At 35.8% G+C, this 16351-nt stretch overlaps 1 protein-coding gene across 1 annotated transcript; it reads left to right on the top strand.

Moving 5' to 3' along the window:
- Nucleotides 1–4642: 4642 nt before the first annotated feature.
- LOC106652997 (chymotrypsin-2-like) lies at nt 4643–5854 on the top strand. Its single transcript, XM_014372209.1, has 5 exons — nt 4643–4697; nt 4777–5078; nt 5140–5298; nt 5488–5634; nt 5702–5854. Exons 1-5 carry the CDS (start codon nt 4643–4645, stop codon nt 5852–5854), a joined length of 816 nt encoding a protein of 271 aa, XP_014227695.1.
- The last annotated feature ends 10497 nt before the right edge of the window (nt 5855–16351 follow it).

The following is a 16351-nucleotide window of genomic DNA, read 5'->3' as shown; positions in this document are numbered from 1 at the left end:
GTAAACGAGTTGCCGGCATGCTCGTATACGTGTAATTGCACGTGCGTTACACGGAACAGCTGACGTAAAAAAAAATCTTATTTTCCTGCGTGCGTGTGTTGGAGTGTGCGTGTAACAATCTGCCGGCGATCATCGTCGTATATAGTACATGAACGAGTACACGATCGGCGGACGCTCTCGTGCTCGAAACTCTGCGCGCGCAAATGAAAGTCATCGGCGATGCTTCGTAAAGAGAAAAAAGAAAAAAAAGAAGAAGAACGAGAAAGGTATAAATGTATACAGCGTTGAAATCGAAGCTGCAGCGTACATATATATATATATCGTCGGTATTACGTGCTGTTTATTTATCCAAAGTCGAGAACGCGGCGCGATCATCCGGCGGCGGCGCGCCTGCATATGTATAGTAGCTGCAGAGAATAGAATCTAATTAGAATTAATGAGCTTTCGTCTATAGGCGAGCACGCGTGATATAACCCACTTTGTTTTACTCTCTTTCGGCCGCGAATCAATTTGAAAATAGCTTCGGCGCAAATTGGATTATTTTTTCGCCTCGTTGCCACTCGCTGGCAGAATGCTGCTACTGCTACTGATGCTGCTTTCTCTCTTTTCGTTTTCGACTCGCTGAGAAAACATTCCAAGATGGTCGGCTATTTATTTATATATCGTTCGTCGGCCGCGGACGGGCGCAGGTGATCTAATTAAAAATCGAAGACGCGAATTAATAGCTCGACGCACAATGCCGCGTATGTAAATTAGGGTGGTCCACTTTTTCTAAAATTTTTTATATCTCGGGGGATCCATCGGAATCAAAAAGTTTGAGGTTTAAAATGAATTTTCCCGTAAACTAGAACCCAAAAAAATGATTTTAGATGGTGTCGATGGATTTTTGAAGTTCAAAAACGTGCTCCAAAAAAGAAGCGAAATCGGGCTATCATTCGATTTATTTCAAACTCTGTTTAAAGTGTAAAAATAGTCTTGACAATACATTTTCTTATGTGTTTTTGTCTGCAAAATCGAATGCCGTAGTCAGTTATGACCTAGGAGCGCAATTTCATTCAAAAAAATACACTTTTTCGATCGTTCTTTTTCGCAAATTCCGCAAAGTTCATTTTCGAGCGAGTGGCAAATGAACAAAAAAAATCTAAAAAAATTTTTGACACCACCAAAATTTAGGATTTTTTATGACGAATCCAATGGTATAAATTAGTATACACTTTGAAATTTTTTTAATGCAGAAAAATACAACTTTATCCCAAAAAACGACATTACGAAAAATTGAAAAATCGAAAAGTGTATTAGTTTCTTCCAGGAAATGGCTACGTAGAATCAACTATGGAAAAAATTGCATGAAACTATCTGATAGGTTTTTTTCTCACCTTTCCAACGCCGGTTTCAGAAGTTAAAAATTCGCAAGATTCGCTGAGATACAGCTATTTTTGTACGATGCATTTTTTAGCTTAAATTCTGCTTCGCTGGTTTTTTAATGAATAGAGCTAGCTCAGAATTATTGAATTTTAAGCCTAAAAAATGCATCGTACAAAAATAGCTGTATCTCAGCGAATCTTGCGAATTTTTAACTTCTGAAACCGGCGTTGGAAAGGTGAGAAAAAAACCTATCAGATAGTTTCATGCAATTTTTTCCATAGTTGATTCTACGTAGCCATTTCCTGGAAGAAACTAATACACTTTTCGATTTTTCAATTTTTCGTAATGTCGTTTTTTGGGATAAAGTTGTATTTTTCTGCATTAAAAAAATTTCAAAGTGTATACTAATTTATACCATTGGATTCGTCATAAAAAATCCTAAATTTTGGTGGTGTCAAAAATTTTTTTAGATTTTTTTTGTTCATTTGCCACTCGCTCGAAAATGAACTTTGCGGAATTTGCGAAAAAGAACGATCGAAAAAGTGTATTTTTTTGAATGAAATTGCGCTCCTAGGTCATAACTGACTACGGCATTCGATTTTGCAGACAAAAACACATAAGAAAATGTATTGTCAAGACTATTTTTACACTTTAAACAGAGTTTGAAATAAATCGAATGATAGCCCGATTTCGCTTCTTTTTTGGAGCACGTTTTTGAACTTCAAAAATCCATCGACACCATCTAAAATCATTTTTTTGGGTTCTAGTTTACAGGAAAATTCATTTTAAACCTCAAAATTTCTGATTCCGATGGATCCCCCGAGATATAAAAAATTTTAGAAAAAGTGGACCACCCTAATGTAAATGCATTCGTACAGAAGCAAAAACCTCGAGCTCGAGTATCCATTGCAATAGCGAACGGCGCAGCTCTCTCTCTCTCTCTCTCTAATTCCGTTCATCTTCGCGGGGACATATACGACTCGCGGCTAAATAACCAAACGAGCGGTTTGCGCGCGACGCAATCGCCTAGCGGTCAGACGTACACGCATATAACTTTCTCCGCGTCTCGTATATTTGACCCAAACTCACGAGAGAGCTCGCGAAAATGATAAACTATTATGCAGCAGGCATTAATCCGCGCATCAAACAATTTTGAAAAGCTCGCGAGCTGTGTAAATATGAAGAGAAGAATGATTCGCACGCGACGGCGCCGGATCTCGATCGTTTTCACTTATACTATACGATCGCAAGTGCATACACACGACAGATGAATGATCGCTCGCGGATTCGGATATTCGTTGTTTTCGCGATACGATTCATGCGCCGAGCGATCTTTTGCGCAAAGGTATTATACGCGCAGCGCATTATTATGGTACGATACGAGCTGTGCACGCGCGGGGAGGTCGCGTAAGACGAATTATAATAATGACGATCGGTGAAAGAAGCGCCTGCACTGAGCGCCTCGTACTGCTCCTGCGCTGCACTTCTTGTTGTTAAATTGTTGTTGTTGTTAGCCGAGAAAGGCTCACTCTCATCTATCGTCTGCTTTCTACAATGTGTACCTTGCACACACACACACACGCTATGGTTGCATCGAGTGCAAAGTGTGTGCGCACGAGAGAGAAAGAGAGAAGAGAAATGCGTGTTTTCTTCCGTATCGCGCGCCCGAGTCGCAGTCGTTTTTATTCTTCCGCGCACGAGGCGCATCATCGATAATAAAGTCGCGACTCGATGAGTTTCGTCACGACTCGACCTATGCACTTTTCGTCGACAGGAATTTCTCGCTCGGTCGTTAACGAAAAATCGATTTTTCTTTTCTTTTTTACGACGAAATTAATAAAAGGAACACGCGTCGTCGCCGTTGTCGTCGTTGATAAGTGATAATTTCGTAAGACAATACCTATGTAACGAGCGAGGTATGCGCTCGGCGATGCCGATCACACGCGCCAGAGCGGAAAATATGTGTTAAGCGCGCGTATACGCACACACACACACACATGTGCACGACCGGAATATTCGTTCGCGAGCGCATTTCAACTTTCTATATGGCATGCGCCGGGCTCGCTCGACACGCGCGCGCGTGCATATGCGCGTTGCATTACATACATTGTGTATCGTGGGGCAGCTTTCAAAAGTATATCAAAATGATTTATTGGCGTCGTAAAGTGCATCCAGTTCAAATATGTTTGCACTGTCCAAGCTCTTATCTGTGCGTATCGAGATCGATTTTCATTGTTGGCTTGCGCTCGAAGACAGGAGACATTGCGAATGACGGGGTCCTGCCTTTTTCGCAACCACTGCGGTAAAGATGGATATTTTTTTTGTTCTATTTTATCAATGGGACCATGGGGCGTAACCCCATATGGATAATATATCATTTTTTATCTGCAATTTGAGTGGGTTTTTATTAATCTTGGTGATTAAATGAATTTTATTACAAATTTACAATTAAAATTAAGTGTGTATAATGAGATGAATTATAAATATGTTCACTTTTTAACGTGCCAATTATTTGCTGTTATTCTCGATAAATTCGCAATGATCAGTTTCAAAATAAATTGTTTTAAATAATATATGACGATCTCTTCGCTCAATTACAAAATATAAAATATAAAGGTAGAAAGAGAAATATGAGCTTATTGCACTTTACATCGATTACATTTAAAAACAATGTAATGCGTGCACATCACGACTTTTCAGCATTGTTTTGTTACATATACTAGGGTTAAACATATATGGTGAATGAGGATAATTATTTAATCGCAAGTGTTTGCAAATTAGTTGCCTAAAATTTACCTAGAAAAATGATAAAATTTTTCTTCCAATTTTTATTGATTGCGAAATAAATTTGAAGGGTGTTAGGTAATGTATTTTATAATAGCTTTGATATTACTTCAAGTTTTAAGATAATAAGTGCTGTTAAAATTTAGCTTACACGTTGTTCCAAATCTAAAATTGTTATTTAAGCTTTTAATTATGCGTTGTGCAAAATAACTTAACTACTGCACTATTTACAAACTCTCGACATTAAAAGTAAATAAAAGGCCGAGGGATTTAACTTTAAATTTATCAAATTGTTTACTTGATTCCCGATCACAACAAATTAATTTGAAACGGTTTAATGATTGAATGAATAATTAGTCCAACCTAACATAATTTTGATTCTTATCAATATCGAATAAGTAATTAAATGTATAATAATGGATCCACTCGTACAATATATTTGACGTGAATTCAGCACTACAATCAGTTCACCTTTCGGCTGCTTATCGACGAAATGTTGCTGTACCTTCTACTTTTTTTAGCGTCAATTTTGGCGACATCTCATGCAGGTACGTTAACGTTGGCTATTGTAAAAAAGTTTGCATTCAGTGTGATCAAACATTTTATCATCATTCGTGACTTCCGCAGGTGTAACTACACTCGACGACGACGATGTCGTTTCGAGGATGCGCCATGGAATCGGAGCTCCAGCTTTTTTTTTCCCCTACCAAGTTCGTTTGCATGACCACGGGAACTTCTTTTGCGGGGGTGCGATTATCCACAAACGTTACATTCTCACGGCAGCTCATTGCTTGGTGGAAAAAAAGCATAAAGTAAACAAAATAACAGTGACTGTAGGAACGAACAAGTTAGATTTTAAAAAAGGAACGATTTACAAGTCGGAAAAATTCATCCTTCATGAGAATTACACACGAAGAGCCGTTGATCTGGTAAGATTCAGACGTTTAAATTAATTTTGTGAGCATACAAAAAAATTTCATTACTTTTTAGTTCAAGGACAGAAGGAAGATGCACAACGACATTGCATTGATTCGCATGAGTGAGGATATAAAGTTCAACAGGGACGTTAAACCCATCGAACTCGTCCCGTCTGATTACAAATATACAGTCGGTGAAAATCTTTTATTGTCAGGCTGGGGATTAAGATCCGTAAGTTGACATACACATGAAAAAAAAAAAAAATAATAATAATAAACTCTTAGTGTACACAGAAATTATACTTTTCATAAATAAGGCGAAGCATTTTTTGTAACGCTGTGTATAATTTTTTGTCAGTTAAAACAGTAAAATTAATTATTAAAAATAGAGTAAGTTCTCACCATTATTAAATTATTTCAGATAAACTCTACCAGTCCTGATCACTTGCTAATGGCCATTGGCAAAATTACAAACTTTGAGGAGTGCAAGAAATCATGGAGGAAAATAACAACTGTCGATAATGGAATGATCTGTTACACAGGAACGTTGCAAGAAAGCTCGTGCAAGGTATGCATCGCGTAAACTGTAGCAAATTTTTTTCCAGTTGCCTAAACGATCGTAATCCTATTTACAGGGTGATTCTGGAGGTCCCGCTGTCAATACGAAAATCAATCGCCTCGTTGGAATTGTTTATGGTTCAGTGGACTGCGGTGCAAGAGGGCATCCAAGTGTGCTCACGAGAATTTCTCATTACGTCGACTGGATCAAGCGTCACACGGAGAATTAATCGTTGAAATATCCATTTGTAGGTTCAAATAAAACGAAAACTGAATAGTATTTCGATGTTCGTCGCAATAATTTATGAAGTGCCATAGCTAGCGATTTAGGAGTTAAGTTTTCAATGATTTCGAGTTAAATTTGTACACTAACACCTGCGTGCAATAGACTTGAATGTTTTCTATTTAATAAGATATTAATATATTTAATAAGAAGTTTGATTTTTACATAATCAATTCAATGCTGGGTATTGTACTGTATTCACTACTGTGTACATAAGTAATTGTAAAAAATAAAAATGAAATTCAAAAAGCACTGTGTGTTCGTATTATTAGCGTTGTAGAAAAAATTTTGATAAGAAAGTAGATTCGTCGAAAACAAATCGTTCAAATTGATCAATATTTGTTCGGATAAATTGGTGAAATTGATAATCACTATTAATACAGCATTACTTACACCATAACTTCTGTTTTTGTATTTGCGTTTTTCTAACGAATTCGATTTCTTACAAAATGAAGTCAAACCCGTAATTTGGAAAATCAAACTTTTTGGAACTAATTTTCTCTATAACTAAATAGTAGTGACTTGATACTCATGTGCATTACTTATTAATCGTTAATATAATATCTGATTTAACATAAAAAAATTAATTGGTAATCGTGTGATATCAAGCGTGAAGGTAGTAAGTAAGATTCGTACTTTAAAAACATTAAAAATAATTTTAAGAATTTTAACTGTGCCGGCTTATAGCAAGACTAAATTTTCAATTGTAATATTTCTCGAATTCAATATCTGCAATAATAAAATTGAAAATATACTTCAACTTAATGGAGTTGCATAAATTTTATAATAGTCAAAAATGTCTCTATTGTGCATATAGCTTATAATAAGCGAATGAAAATTTATAGTCCGCATTCACGCGTACACGAATGATCGATACAGTATCAGTTGTGAACAAGGCCTCGAAGTCTCTGACTTACAAATAGTAAATACATTAACATGCTCTCTGATTATCAATATCGAGCTATTCAAGTATGGAGCTTGTTAAATAATTAAAAGCTCCTGCACAGTAACATATCGCGTACTCGTAATATACAGCCTATACGCAACTAACAAGGAGACCTTTCCACCTTCGGATCACAGATCTTTCCCAAAATTATTTTTGAGTCTCCTGGTACCTAATAATGATGCTCCCTGTGCTTAGTTTAATCCCATGGGCCTTAGGGCCCATTTTAAGAGGATTTTCTATAATGTCAAAAAATCTTTGCAATTTTCTGTATCGATATAAAAGCACGAAAAATTTGAAAACTATTATATTCTTTGCATTTTTTGGTCTCCTGGTAAGTTTGCGTGTTACTCGCGAAAACACAATTGCAAGATAGATTGAGCTGGGCCAAAAAGTTCGAGCTAAGCGGGATAGCAATTTTAAAGTGATGAAGGCAGAATTCTCAACGTTGTTTTAAAACATCGCGAATACGCCGATCAGAGCATCTTACTGGACGATTTGAAGGTTATTAGCCACTACATCCGCCTCTAGAGAATGTTAATTTTTGAACTACCAATAAATTTGGATTTTTTTCATATTTTGGATTTCTTGTTTTTTGGATTTTTTTTTCAACTAAATCATTTTGGAATTAAAAATTCTTGGGACTAATAATTTGGGACTTTTGCTTTGGAACTATTGTTTTGGGATTTTTGTAGTAATATTTAGTAGATTTTTATGTCAGAAGAAAGAAGCAGTTTTCAATATTTTTTTCATTACAAATAATCAAAAAGTTGCAATTTTCTTTATAATTTCTTTTAAGGTAAAACCATGTCTTTCGATGCCTTCTGATTTATGGAAGAATTTACAGTAAGTATTGCATACACAATAGGGCGGAACGAAAAAATACTTTTGACGCTGATCGCTTTGTAATAGTAATTTATTGAAAGTATGAGATGAAAAAAGAGAAAACCCGCAAGATGGGTGCGAACAAATGATGTCTTCAGGTGGCGCATGAAGTCTGAAGTTTGAAATTCTTAATAACAATATCTTTATGCTTTAGAAAGAAATCTTTGCCAAATTTCTCGCCACTGAATTGTAGGAAGGTTGAAAAACGACGGTACATTAAGTTTTTTTTTGTCTTCGTACAGCTGTACATTGCGTAATTTTGCTGCTATGCAGAGGAACAAGTAACCAATTTGATCTTCGAGGCCCTCGTTGGCTGAGTGGGCAAGGCTCTTGCCTGCGGAAACAACGAGGTGCCGAAGGGCTGGAGTTCAAATTCTGTCAGGAGCAATTTCGTTTTCGGTGATTTTTCACCTTGCGAGATTGGAATTTGGGTCCATAGTGATTCCACTATAAAGTGTAGGGCCAGTTTTGGTGCGTTTACGCATGTTAATATTTAAAATAGTTATTTATGTAACAAGTGCCCAAAAGGCGTTTTTGGGCACGAGTGTGTTTTTTCTGCACACTGTGCGCAAAAAGCTGGGCACTTGTTGCATACAAAATTTTATGCAATAGTAGGCGAAAAATACGTTCACTTAAATGAGGCGTTTTACCGCACACCCGTGTCCAAAATGGGGCATTTTACCGCACGCAAGTGTCCAAAAACGCTTTTTGGGCACTAAAAAATGTGCGAAAAAAGACATTTTTCGTCATACTATTGCATAAAATCATTATTTGCGCGCAGAGCATTTTTACACTGGGACAATCGTGCATTGAAGCGGCGAAAATAAGACAAAAGTGCATAATCTTGACTTGAAAGTTCGTCTCTTTATTTTATTTGAAAAAAGATAGTTGAAAAAGTTACGAGACTCTTCTTCATGTCGCACAAAATTGCTTCATTTTATCCAGTGATATAAGGATGGATGTAGGATTTATTAAATAATAATATTCAAATCTTTTGTGTATCTGTTTTTAATTTCTTATTTTTATAACATAAAAAGTTTTCAATTTACAAAAATACAAGCATTAACAATGGTGCACTAGCGTGCTTACTGACTAGATGAACGTACTTGTGTTTTTGTCAGCTTACAAATCTTTTTCAGTTTTGAATATTCGAGTTTTCGAAATCTTTTTTGCTCCAACGTAAGGACAACTTTTTTATAGAAGTAAGTAGAAGTCATGCTGAGTGTATGCTTGAGTCCTCTTAGAATATCGTGATGGGAAAACTTTTTGCCGTACAGGTGGGGGCATGTTAGTATCGCCAACTCGAAGGCCATATTTTGCTCCAAACGTCGCTTACGTTACATTGCGTTATGTTTCACTCGCTTTCGTTCACGTTCTTCATTATCTCTTGGTTTACATTTTCGCTTTTTAGGTGGCTCAGGTTGGGCTATTTAACCCTTAAAGATAATTTCTTTAACTTTATCTGATATATTATCGGCGTACATGTTACGCAGAACATATCCTGGTAACATGGATGACGAAATTTGGGAATATTCGATAAAGAAAAAAATGAATCTTTACTTAACCTCATGGATGATTTCAGACTCGTTGATCTTTTTGAGTCGGTCGGAAAGTTTCTTCATTTCCGCCCGCATAACTCCATTATTGGCGATGATCTCTTCCATTTTAGTTTTATCGATAGTATCATTTTGTGCCTTCGATGTGACTTTCTGACACCGAATGTTTTCCAAATACTCCTCTCGTTTATTTTGAATGGTTACCTAGTTACCAGAAAATCTGGCCATCGCCGTTGTAAGATTTTGTTTTTTGACAAAAGTTTTTTTGTCGTCATGGCAATTTGTTGTCGTCTTAAGTTGTTTGCAGTTTTATTGTACTCTACTTGAATCGGAGGTTTTTTGAAGACACGTATTTCGTCCCGTTTTTTCTTCCTCTTGTTCAGCGTGTGAGTATCCTGGGCGTATAATGACTTTTTTATTGTTCTTGAAAAGAGGCTCGTCGCTCAGTATCTTCTTCTGATAATAGGTAAATGCAGGTTCCTTTGGGACCTTTTTAGTTGGTAAACGAACTTCCTTGCAACAAAAAATGCGGAACATTTTTCATTTCTATTCTATTGCAAAATATATTAAAATTGTATGTAAAGTCAGATCATTTTGAATAAAAAATTTTTATTTACAACCAAACTGAATGGAAAATCATTTTCGAGACAATGTGGGTGTTCGATCCATTCATAATATAGGGTAACCACACCAATGAATGAACGAGTTGTTGTTTTTAAAGTTTTGAAGAACTGCAAAAATTCAATGATTGACACTAAATAAAAACTAAATATATCATCGCATAGTTAATTAAGTGTTCAATCAATTAAAAATATTGAAAAATCATTTTAGCATCGTGAATATTATTAAAAATTGTGATTTAACGTGTCACCTCAAAAACGCCAGTTAATGACCACTTGCAGAAAATATCTCCATTGAATGACCGGTCGACGTCCAGTAAATGACCGATACAATATCGTACGACGTTTTTACAAAATTAAACATTACCGTTCGTTTAGATAATCAATACTATTCGTAAATAATTGTTACTAGTTCAGTAGTGGTTGAATTAGTACTGATTGAATTGGTTTTATTTAAAAATCGATACAAATGGATTGATAATAAACTTAACCTGTATACTATTGTATTCTTAAAGAATCGGTCACTTATTGGTCGTATGCAAATCGACGCTTCGTACCAGTGAATGACCACAAAAAATTTTCAATATTTTTTTATGCGTAGCTAATACAACTTATACGGGTTGAAAGTTGATTAAAATTATAGGTATAACATTGTTTCGTGTTGGAAAACTATTATAAATTAGATTAACATTCGTACATTCAATTTATAAGTGATAATTGATCATGTGGTCATTCACTGGTACCCGGTCATTGATTGGTCCGACTACCCTATATCAATTTTAGAAACCCACTTTGGTCTATATTTATAGCTGCTTCGTCTTCAAAAAAAAACACAACTACCTTTAACCCAAGGGGGGGTTCTGATAAGACTCGATCAAAAAATCGATTTTTTTTTTACTGACTTAGTTAGCAAATGTCCCGTAGAATACACCCCCGAAACCTTTTTTACCAAAATCGATTTAGTTAAAAAGTTATAGGCAAAAAACTGGAGCTGTCTTTTTACCAGTGAACGATGCATGTATGAAAGTACGAGTGTATAAGAATTAACCCATTAACGCGCAAAAGTGCAATTTTGTGCATGAATTTTCCGTTGTAAAAAAATTATGGATAAAGTTAAAATATTTTCTTGAAAATCCATACCCACGGGTTTTCGGGTATGCTCTTTCAGTATCAGGTATTATTTTTGCGATAAATAAACATTATCATCGTTTATTTTGCCATTAAAAACAAAAAACGTGACTTTTTGACTCACAATTTTTTTTCAAAGTCGATTTTCTACCTTGCCTTGCCTTCGGAGGGTTCCCATAACACCAGAAATCGTGCACTTTTTCTCTGAACCTTCAAAAAATGCGCTGCTGCGATTTTCATCTTGCCCCTATATTTCTAAAATGGCGAATTTATACCGAGCAGCGATATAAAAATTCACTCATTTTTTACTCAGAACCTATTTTACATGCGCTAAATATGAACTCAAAAGTACAATTTGGAGTGTAAAAACTTATTTGAAATCGTTTAGAGAATACGTGTGATTTTTTTCAGAATTTTTCAGACCACTTTGAAAATTTTGCAAAATACGACCATTTCCCGGCCTGTCGAATAAATCCAAAATGTTCCAAAAAAATCTGAAAAATTCTGAAAAAAATTATTGAAAAATTCTGAAAAAAATTCACATGTATTCTTTGAACAAATTTGAACGCTTTTCATTGTATGACTTTCTTTTATAAAGTCAATAATTTACAAATAAAAAATGAGGCAATTTTCATATCGCTGCTCGGTATAAATTAGCCATTTTAGAAATATAGGGGCTAGATAAAAATCGCGGCAGCGCATTTTTCGAAGGTTCAGAGAAAAAGTGCACGATTTCTGGTGTTATGGAAACCCTTCGAAGGCAAGGCAAGGTAAAAAATCGACTTTAAAAAAAATTTTTTGAGTCAAAAAATCACGTTTTTTGTTTTTAATGGGAAAATAAACGATGATAATGTTTATTTATCGCAAAAATAATACCGGATACTGAAAGAGCATACTCAAAAACCCCTGGGTATGGATTTTCAAGAAAATATTTTAACTTTATTTATAATTTTTTTACAACGGAAAATTCATGCACAAAATTGCACTTTTGCGCGTTAATGGGTTAAACAAAAGTTCAAAAGTACTCAGGTTTTTTTCCCATAGTTCTCGCATTAATATAACGGTTGGAATGTTGCGCCGTGACCGTATTGGCCGAGTAAATGTGATCTACAGGGGGTTGAGTTGTCTCAACTTGTTTCCTTTGTCTCTTGGTCTGGGATAGGTTGTCGGATATCTGTTTTCTCAAACATATTCAGTTATGTTTAAGGCTGTGCAAGTACTCGAAAAAAATCTCGACTCGAATTATTTCCTCGACTGAGTTCGAATTCTTTCCTCGACTGAGTTCGATTTATTTCCTCCACTAAGTTCGGTTTATTTCCTCGAGTTCAAGTCGAGTTCTCGATTTTTCGAAAATATGAAAATGTCATGTTATATGCACGCGATTTTATAAAAGATACTTGAAGCCTGTTGTGGATGTTAATAATTGTTCATTGAGTCCCTACAAGCATCGGAAAATATAACTTATAACATAATTTGTAAATATTATAATATTAAATTTGAGCTGCACAGAAAAACTAACAAAGGACTGGGCTTGTTTTGTCGTTTACATTATGCGTCGCATGTATTGATGGTGTTTTTCCCGAAAAATTTCTTTATCTTCGCCAATTTCAAACTGCTTTAAATATCGTAAGGACAATGTCAAAACATATAAATAGGTAAGTGAATTATAAACAATATAATAATGAACGATTTTAACATCGTTCCTCGAACTCTGATCATGTAGATAGTTAGAACAAATTAGTTTGAAAGTTGTCTTTCCCGATGAAACAAGTAATAATACCAAAAGATAAATTTTACTCAATCAATTCCCGAGGTACTAAATAAAGGATCCATCGTTCATTTTGAGCTCCAAAATGGATAAAAGTGAAAAGAAATCGGACGAAGTTGTTTCAAGACATCATTTAGTGAAACACAACGATGTTGTTTCAGACGATAAACCACACATTTGTGACATTTGTCAGGAGGCATTTAGACTAGAATCAACCTTGATAACCTATCAAGACACAATTCACAATGAAAAAAACGTAACGCATGTGACAAGTGCGAAGAAAAATTTGAATTCCGAAATCATTTGAGTAGACACCAAATAACAGTACACAAAAATCGCAAAGATTTTGCATGTGACAGATGCGAGAAGGAATTTGTAAAAAAATCGAGTTTGATTACGCACCAAAATTTAGTACACAAGGATCGCGAAAATTTCACATGCAATAAGTGTGAAAAGAAATTTGGAAATAAATCAACTTTACTTAAGCACAATAAAATATTCCACGAAATTTTCAAAAGTTACTTATGCGAAATGTGCGCGAAAAGATTTGATACTAAACATGGATTGCTCTTGCACATAAAGACCATACATGATAGTCAGGAAGATTGCTTCTTTAAAGGTAAAAAAGATTACTTATGTGACAAGTGCGGCAAGAAATTTGGACAAAAATCAAAATGGCTCTTGCACATAAGAACAGTCCACGAGGGTCGCAAAGATTACGCATGTGGCTATTGCGAAAAAAAATTCGGACAAAAATGTCATTTGCTCATGCACATAACAACAGTCCACGTGGGTAGAAGAAATTTCGCATGCGACAAGTGCGAAAGTAAATTTAGACAAAAGGCGCATCTGCTCATTCATCAAAAGATAGTACACGAAGGTCGACGAGATTACGCATGCGATAAGTGCGAGAAAAAATTTGGACAACAATCTACTTTACTTTTGCATCAAAGAATAGTCCACGAGGGTCGCAAAGATTATGCATGTGACAAATGCGAGAAGAAATTTGGAAAAATATCGAATTTGCTCCGCCACCAAAATATAATTCATGAAGATCGTAGAGATTTCGGATGTGACAAGTGCGAGAAGAAATTTGGATTTAAATCAGATTTGTTTAAGCACCAACAGATAGTCCATGAAGGTCGAAAAGATTATGCATGCGACAAATGTGAAAAAAAATTTGGACTAAACTCGAATATGATCAGGCACCGAAAAACAGTTCACGAAGATAGTTAAGATAACGAATGCAGTAAATGTGTAAAAATAAATATAAGACTTTATCGAATTTAAGTTGACACAAAAAACCGTCTATAAAATTCACAGGAACTACCAATTGGACATTTTTCTCAATTTGTTGAGATTACTTATGTGATAAATGGAATAAAATTTTCGAAAGTGTGTAGCTTTTGGAACTCAACAAAACGTGCCTAAATAATAAATTTGAACAAAGTAACATTTGTGAATCTCAAACTTGGTACCACTTCATCAAATCTTAAAGTTATAGAAAGATTTGAATTCTAGAAGTGTATAAGCCCGTGGCTCGCAATGAATGATAATAAATACAATTTTAAGCTCTTCTTCCTCACAGTCGCAAATTCATACGCAATGACATCCAATCATTTATCTGACGATGATCAACTTTTTATAAATAATTGATTGTTTGTATGAATGTCTCCAACTCATTGCAGTCATATGCTTTGAATAATTCCTCATTTCATGGATGAAATAATATATAGTGCTAAGTTTTTCCTTTGCAATTGTAAAAATGTATAGACTTATACATATGTTTTTCTAAATTATTAATGAAATTGTGTCAGCATAATTGTGTCTTAACTGAACCTTGTGTTATTATTTATTATTATACACTTTTTTTCACTGTCGTTGTGGTGCTTTATTTTTGAACCTGATCAAAATTTTACATACATACTGACAATTACTTTTTCTATACATACATACATTTTTTAGCTACATGCTTCCCAAAAATGTTTACGTTAATTTGCATATCAATTTTTTATTTTTTTTTTCAGTGTCACTAGTGGATTTTCTTCGGGTAATCGATGCTTCAAAATAAAAAAGAGAGTCAGAGAAAAGTTTGGAATGATTTGGCAAGGCCAAACATAGAATAAGTATTTATATTGAAAACGATTTTTCGTCTTCGGAAGCACGAACACAGCTATAGACCAAATACCTATCATTTCATTGTTTGTTTCCGCATTGTCCTGTGTTTCTGGGATCACAGTGATGAACAATTATCAACATCCATTACAGGTGTCAAGTGACCGAAAATTTCAATCGTAATTACAGCCTCGAAGTCCAAGGATATATTTCATAGAATTGCTCATATATCTGAATTATTATTGTCGAAGCTGTTAATTAAGGAGCTGATGCCCGGTAATATAATGATTCGCACTCGTGTGTCTCGAAGTCTTTATCGTATAAAAATAGGCACATTCCTCGTGCATAATGTATAATGCCGCGCTTGCAGCGCACACGCGCGGTTTATATCAGGTAAGCTCGGATCGCCGCAGCGCACGTAGAGCGCAATGAGGAAGAGAAGCTAAAGCGTAAACGATGCGCAGTGCAGCGGCCGTCTCTCTCTCTCTCTCTTCCTTCATTTTTTCTCCCTAATATATCATCGCTCTCTCTCTCTTTCTCTCATGCTTGACTGCCATATACAAGCTCGTCTAGCCTCGGTGTACCGAGTACACGCGTGTAGTACATAGGCACGAGCAGCTCTTAAAAGTGTTAGGGCTAGTATAGATCGGCGCTGCTGCTTTTATTGCGCGCGCGTGCTCGCGAGCGAGTTTCACGGCGCGCGATATCTGCGTGTGTGGCTCTCGACTAGAAGTGCGCGCAGATTCACAAGTCCCCTATATACAGTATAATGTACAAGACTTACATGCGAGACTCATTCGTCATGGCCGCAATGGCAAATATTACATATGTGTAGCATCGGATGCGGCAGTGCAGCTTGTCGTCGCTATATAATATTTTCATGCTGCTGCTACAACGAAAGCACTCACGGACACACGAGTTATATTGTACGTATATACGTTCGAGTGCAGGTGTAAAAAGCAAAAAGTATTACAAGGAGGCTCGAGAGATGCTTATCTTCTTTCTCTCAGTCGGTCGACTCGTGCGACTACGACGACGACGACGACGACGACACGTATATTAATACGTGGACGAATATCTCTCGCATTTATAACGCCAGGCTACATAGGTGAATTACAAATTTTAGAGTGTGCACCGATCGCTCGCGCAAGTTTAATAATATATATGCGAGCCCTCTCGAGCCATTAATGGGCTTGTAAATAATATCGTTTATAGCTATACCGCTGATGTGTATACCTGCTGCAGAATTGCGCATATTTAAATTCTGCGCCGCATAATGTTGCATCAGCGCTACATAATTGCCGCGCGCACAATAATATAGTTAATTTTTCTCTAAATATAACGACGGTGCGGCAGGCTCGTACTCTTTTTCGTTGTTGATTTTTTAACGAAATTTTACACTCGCAGATTTATGGACCATCTGTACACA

The sequence above is a fragment of the Trichogramma pretiosum genome, unplaced genomic scaffold (assembly GCF_000599845.2).
Source record: "Trichogramma pretiosum strain Unisexual culture from Peru unplaced genomic scaffold, Tpre_2.0 scaffold30, whole genome shotgun sequence".
In the NCBI taxonomy this organism is placed as follows: domain Eukaryota; kingdom Metazoa; phylum Arthropoda; class Insecta; order Hymenoptera; family Trichogrammatidae; genus Trichogramma; species Trichogramma pretiosum.
This window is presented reverse-complemented; position numbering and strand designations above follow the sequence as displayed.

Coding starts and splice junctions, on each gene's coding strand:
- LOC106652997 (XM_014372209.1), top strand. CDS start 4,643: ATGTTGCTGTACCTTCTACTTTTTTTAGCGTCAATTTTGGCGACATCT. Junction 5,079..5,139: donor CACGAAGAGCCGTTGATCTG/GTAAGATTCAGA, acceptor ATTACTTTTTAG/TTCAAGGACAGAAGGAAGAT. Junction 5,299..5,487: donor CAGGCTGGGGATTAAGATCC/GTAAGTTGACAT, acceptor AAATTATTTCAG/ATAAACTCTACCAGTCCTGA.